The sequence below is a fragment of the Physcomitrium patens genome, chromosome 10 (genome assembly GCF_059467195.1).
Source record: "Physcomitrium patens ecotype Gransden chromosome 10, ASM5946719v1, whole genome shotgun sequence".
Taxonomy (NCBI): Eukaryota; Viridiplantae; Streptophyta; class Bryopsida; order Funariales; family Funariaceae; genus Physcomitrium; species Physcomitrium patens.
In genome coordinates, this window is record NC_143419.1 from 16,723,841 (window position 1) to 16,730,369 (window position 6,529).

Consider the following 6,529-nt stretch of genomic DNA (forward strand, 5'->3'; position numbering starts at 1 on the left):
TATGAATTTAGAATACATTAGGGATGGTGCCACCTTGGACCCTGACAAAGTCTGTGACTCTAACAGTGTGGTGGGGGAACACGGAACTGGTGGATTTAGACACGATTTGGTCTTCCTCTTTTTACCCTTTTTCTTCTTCTTCTGTGCATGGATTCCTGCTCGTGGGTTTCATCCATCTGTTCTGTCGCCACAGCAAAGGCATCCGTTTTAGACGGCATACTTGACTGGTCAGAGATTGAGTGCTGGAAACCTCATTCTCTGACAATTTTTGGGTTTATCCACCAGGGATGGGCGACAAACCACATCGCACACTAAATATTATTAGTCATACTGTGGCCCCAGCATTGTTCACAATACCGATCTTGTGGTTTACTCATATTGGACTACATGGATTTTTCTTGCAGTGGGTTGAAGGGGAAAATATTTAAATAAAATGAGAGAGGAATGAGGGGGTTTAATTCTCTATGGTGTCCTTGCATCTCCAACAGAGTAGAGGGCAGAACACCATCAAGACATAATATCTGGTGGGTCCAAGGTAATGCCTCCTGCATACGTGCTCAGATAGCGCCGTCACCAGACGATACCGGGGAAATTTATCCGGCAAGGGGTTGATACCCCGGCTCAGATACCTGTCTAGGATGTAGCGTACATCGGCTATCATAAGACGATTCTTCTGTACATATAGACGTATGATCTTGCCGCGGATAGAGTTTAAGAAGGGATCGTCCCCTCAGACTCTGAACCTTTTCCACAGCTTCTCGCAGAGAGTCATCCAGCCTGTCTCTGAAGCTGCTGTGACGCCGTGTGACGCCGTACCGCACTCGTTTCGCGGATTTCCCCCCCTCCTCTCCGCGTCTACACCTCCAGGAAGTCTTTGAAGCAACGAAGTTTTGTCCAATTTTGGTTCAGTTTTGATTGCAGATCGTGTTGAAGATCTCGTCGGTGTGTGAATTAATTAGCGAAGTAGGAGAGTTTGTGAAGCAGTTCAAAATCTCAAGATTACTCACTTGTTGTGAGAGTCTCACGTCTTTGAAGTGGTGTTTGAAGCCGCTTAAATCACGACCATATTGAGCTTTAAGGTGTGCAGAAGGCATCTCTTGAGTGGAGAGAGAAGTCTTGGTCGCCTTTCGTTCTAATTTCCACAATGGGGCTCTTGGACAAACTCTGGGACGATGTCGTTGCTGGACCTCAACCAGACCAGGGGTTGAAGAAGCTGCGCAAGGAGCGGTTGGCTGCGGGCTTGTCAGATGTGTTTCAAGATGGTATGTCTTATATCTGCCACTCTCACATCTAGTTGGTTTCTTAAACATTGTTACTGGCCTAACCGACAGGCTTTGAACATGGCTTTTGGTATTCAGCTTGGTGTACTCTAGAGATCTGGGAATGGTGGCGGTGACGGCAGTGGTTGACGTATGGTTAGGCTTAATTTTGCCTCCAAGTGGTCTGAATCGACGATTTTGGAGTTTGTGGAGGTTAATGTGATGACATGTTCCATGTGGTGCAACAGAAAACGATGATTACGCGCAGCGGATAATGGATCGGCGGAGGAGCGCTGAATTTCAGCGTTCTCAGGCTGAGGCCCGTCATGTGACTCAAAGCATTTCAATCAAGAAGCCACCTATGCTTCGTCCATTGGATACCGACTCTGCTGCGAATTCCCTAGGAAGCTATGGGGAGTTCTCCAGTCCACCTGCTTCGCCTTCTCTGGCCTCGCCTTCTCCAAGAAGTAATATCTCTAGCACGTGTTTGAATGTTGTTCATGTCCTTGGTTATGTGCATCCATACGCGATATGATGTTCATCACGGGCGCTTGATCACCTACATTGCATCTTGTTTTTAGAGGTGCATCCTCCGCTCATTCGAATTCTCTTTGTTGTGCAGTGTCTAGGGACAAGGATCGAAGGTGGCGTAGCGTCTTTCATCCGGACGCCAGGGAGATGTCACGAAGCTGCTCCGGCAAGCACGAGCACGTTCCCCCTCCAACCTCACCCACAGTGTATGACTGGTAAGTGTTAAATATTCATACAATTTATTTATTTATTTATTTTATTTTTTTGTTGTCCTCGTGTTTAGATTTATGCAACGTTCAGTGAGAAGTATCCTAAGCAAGGACAGTACGTTGTTGCTTACGACGCGTGTACATAGATCTCCGCTGTCCCAGTAACAATGTCCATTTTTCTGATGGAAGACGTGTTCAACGTGTGCAGGGTGGTGATTTCTGCTCTCGATCGCTAGGGATCTATCGATTTGCGGCAGGTTGGCCCTGGTGCAGGATTAATTGGCTTCCACTCCTACCTTGTCATTCATGAAAGTCGCTTTTTATGACTTTCTGAGTTCGGGTAGTAGTCATACTTGGGATGTGTCGGAGGAAATGTTAAACTGTGTACTTAGGACTGGTATTTCTACAGTGAAGGTTTGTGATCAGCGTCGTCGGCTGTGAGCTGGGAAGTAGAATGTAAACATGACGTTTGCATTAACAGGAGCGAGGTGCAAGCTTCGTACTCGACGCTTGTTGGGACAATGGTGCTAAAAGAAATGGGCCTGTCCTTCACCCGTGAATTCTCTAATGCAAGCAGTCACAGAGAATTAGCAATAGCGTATTACATATTTTGACGACTGTTCCAAACTTACAAGGATGTATAGAGTAAATCTAGATGACTATGGCTTCCAGATCCTGCTGGGATCTTGACATCCGTTCTATGTCGTCTTTTGGGACAGAGGAACGTGAAACTTTAGATGATGATGAAAAATGTAGAGTAGAGATGGACATTCAGATCCATGGTTCATGTGCATGGATTATACAGCGAAGATGCTGATGCAGTTTACAGCCTGCAGCAGCCTGAGCCAGGGGTGTGTGTTGAGGGTTTGGGAGTATGCACTGTACAGTGCTGGACGAGGTCCTTCAGTGCTGAACGTTGGCTGCGACTTCTGCAGTCCAACTTGTTTTTGCAGGAGATAGGCATCGCGACGCTTTTTGTATATTTATTTGTAGAAGGCTTTTCCAAAGTAATACAGTTTGCAGCTGACGTCGCAGAGAACGATCTATATTGGCCCAGCTTTGACTGAAGGTGGTGATTGAAGAGGGGCCAGGATCTTGTATGTAGGTTTATAAATATACGATTTGTGTTCGTTACCATGTAATACTGGAATCTATGGTTTGCAGTGTACTCTCTGAGTGTTTGTCTTTATATTCGCATGTCTGCGCGTTTGACGCATCGTTCTAATACTGTTGAAAGCATAGTACATGATTGTTGGGTCCCGAATAAAGATTTTGTTTGAATCCAAGAACCCTCTTACATACTTCCGAAGTATTTCTTCATTTCCAATGAAATAGAATATTTCTCGAGCATCTCTGTTTGTAAAATGTTTTTATTGCACACAAAGTACCACTACTGATACAATTTCTAGTCTGGGCGTGGAAGCCATATATTGTCGGCAGACGGGGATGTCGGTTATTGTGTAGAGCATATCGTGCTGCATCGTCACATATATGTTGATATCTGTGATTATAAACATTTGGCAAGAAAGTCGTCAAACGAGATGAGTTCGTTTGTATACACGATGCTGCCTCTTGAACAGATTGTCAGAACTGATATATCACTGGTGCCATGAGTCCCATCTCCAGCTCCAATTTTATGTGACAACTGAGCGCAATGCTAACCATAGCTGATAATGCGAACACCCACGTTCAAATTTGGTGAGCTGAATCGGAGCTAGAAATTCGAAATTCCTCTTCTCGAACACTCTGTTCTGTGTAAATCAGTTTACAGCAGTTATTGCATGCATTAGCTTAAAATCATCACCGTAGTTTGCTATTCAGTAGTTCCACATTTCAGATGCTACTCTCAACAACATGGTTCAAAGTATCTTAACCATGATAATCATGATAATCCAGAGTTGTTCGAAGGTGTTACAGAACTTGCATGATTTGTGAGAAGAATATCACTTGTAGAAGGGCGTACACACAGAATCTGGTGTCTTCCAGGCATAAGTTATCCTTAGTAAAGATAGAGGCGCTGCGAAGTAGTTTGATCTGACTTGAATCTTGCCGATATTTGTAGAATTGTCAAGTTTTGGTCCATCGGCGGTGGCCAACGTGGATGATCTGTAGACATTGAACTGGACCCTGTTCAGCTGCTTACACCCGCAATCAGATAAACAAGGTTTGCTCATCGTTCTATTGTGATTTCTAATTGGGTTGATTCGTTTACATGTATCGTGACAGTTCATGCACATGGAGTCCTAAAGGACAACGATTTGACATGACAAGGGCAGACCTGAAAGACATATAAAAAAAAGCTTTGTAGTCCGTTTTGTCACTCGGGAGCTTCTATTGCCGGGATTCGAACCCAAGTCGCTCAGGCAAGAGCCGAGTGTCCTCACCTTGAAATCCCCTCCGGGGTTAAAACAAAGCACGGAAGTGCATTACAATTCGTGCCTCAACACGTGGTAGGCCCTCATTGGCCTTATGAATGTGCCATTGACCCTTGACAAGGACAAGGACAGGGTCCTTTACCTTTCTACTGTAGAGTAATCACAGCGAGCCCCTATCAAACGGACTAATGATTGAACAAAATGATGTGTGCTTACCTCAGGGCACGTGTGATGTTTTTTCATGGTTGCAACGTGATGTTACCATGGGTGGCGAGGGCCAAGGTCAAAAAATTGCCACCCATCTGCCATCCATGCATTGAAATTTTCTTGCAATAGGTGTTGCCCTTTGGCCACATTAACCTCAAGAGCTATTATACTATTTTGGTGTCGTGTACTAACATGACTATATGGTGAAAAATAAAAACATGGATGTTGTTATAGAGGAGTCTAGTAGGAAGATGTGGTAGAAAAACAAAGATAAATGATAGAAAAATAATATAAAGTTTAGTCTTAATGCTGTCTTTTAGAAAAAGGGCTTCTATTTGCTTTGTAGTCGCATAAATGCCTCAAATCAAAGTAATAAAGACAAGTAATTAATATAGACATATTTAGAAGGAAGTTATAATTAGGTTCAAGCAAAAATTACCTCAAATTACCTAATATTGATACTTAAAGAGGATCGTTTGTCAACTTGGATTGAAAATAGATCTTGATGCACAAAATTGCATGTCTACAATGACTCTAGAGGTTTTTTTTGTAGATCAAAGAATAGAGTTTGAGAGCAGACTTGATAGAGTTTCTTTAGGCATTTATTTTGAGTGATTTGAGTATATAATGACTTTGTAAGAACTTTTCGAAGTCACAATTGTTTTAGGTGATTTTAGAATTTGTGAAATAAAAAGGATATTATGTTTTAGAGAATTTTGTGAGTTTGGTAGTAGTTCTACAATTCAAATTTTGAAGACTTATATAAATAGTTGTCTGAAGTGTATGTTGTTAGTTTGAAATTGATTGAATTGTTGATTTAAAGGTTATTGAATTTCAAGTAGATTGAGGTTTTGGAAATTGGACTTTGAGGGGCAATTAGGATTTCTAAGATCTTTAGCAATCCACTGGTTGGATTGGAGTGAATTTTATATATAAGAATAATAGACTTGATTTGCTATATATATGTAAAATTTGAGAATAATTGAATGATTAGATAAGGAGATATTAGTATTAGAAGTTCAACATCAGTTTGGAGTAGGACGCTAGCTAATACCTGAGCGGATTTTAGGATTTTCTTTCCATTTGATAAGTGAGATTATCTTCAAATTTTGTATATTTTTTGCTAACTTAGATTTTAAAAAGTTTATAAAATTTTAAGCAAGATCAATAATTTAATTGATAAATATTGAGATTCTAAATTATTCTAGGATTAGGTTGAGTTGGTTAAGTTTAAGTTAGGATTTGGTTTAGGATTAGGATTGAATTAGGATTTAAGATTTGATTAAGATTTGATTAGGATTTAAGGTTGGATTATAATTTAGAATTTAGGATCTAGGATTTTTTTGGATTTAGGATTTGGCCTAGGATTTTATTGAAAACTATTAAGGTTTTAATTAAGATTAAATTAGGATTTAATTGAGATTTATTTAAGATATATTTGTGATTATTCTAATATATTTTTAGGATTTCTTAGGGATTATTTTAAGATTTATCATAGATTTCTTTTGAATTCCTTTAAAAAAAATTATTATTTCTTTTGTAAATTTTTAAAGATTTCTTTTTAATTTGATTAAAGCTTGCTTAATATTGTTATGGTTTAATTAGAGTTTATTTAGTATTTTATTAAAGTTAAGAATTTTTTGTTGTAGTTTCTATTCTACCTTCTATAGTCAAGTGCTTGGTGCATTCTTGTCATGGACATACTCATGTAAGCCAATAATTACATATATAAATAGGTAGAAGTAAGTAAAAGTATATAAAAGTAAGTTAATTCTTTAGTATTTGGTATGGAAGCTTTTTAGAAGCTTCATAGATGCTCCTTTGACTTTATAGGTGTCTTTAATTGAATTTTTTGATTAGAAATATGGTCAACAAGTTGGCCATGTGCCACACATGTTGTTAGCTTGAAGACCAAGCTAATTATGTGGCCCACACGTAGAAAAACTTG

The 6,529-nt window shown here is 40.0% G+C and overlaps 1 protein-coding gene across 1 annotated transcript; it reads left to right on the forward strand.

The window, feature by feature from the left end:
* Positions 1 to 758: 758 nt before the first annotated feature.
* Positions 759 to 3,141, forward strand: LOC112287843 (auxin-repressed 12.5 kDa protein). Its single transcript, XM_024531363.3, has 4 exons — positions 759 to 1,262; positions 1,508 to 1,726; positions 1,882 to 2,005; positions 2,208 to 3,141. Exons 1-4 carry the CDS (start codon positions 1,145 to 1,147, stop codon positions 2,233 to 2,235), a joined length of 489 nt encoding a protein of 162 aa, XP_024387131.1. The 5' UTR covers positions 759 to 1,144; the 3' UTR covers positions 2,236 to 3,141.
* The last annotated feature ends 3,388 nt before the right edge of the window (positions 3,142 to 6,529 follow it).

Excerpts from the sequence above, each read along its gene's own strand:
- LOC112287843 (XM_024531363.3), top strand. The coding sequence starts at position 1,145 with ATGGGGCTCTTGGACAAACTCTGGGACGATGTCGTTGCTGGACCTCAA. Across the intron at positions 1,727-1,881 it reads GGCCTCGCCTTCTCCAAGAA|TGTCTAGGGACAAGGATCGA; the intron begins GTAATATCTCTA and ends TTTGTTGTGCAG. Across the intron at positions 2,006-2,207 it reads TCACCCACAGTGTATGACTG|GGTGGTGATTTCTGCTCTCG; the intron begins GTAAGTGTTAAA and ends CAACGTGTGCAG.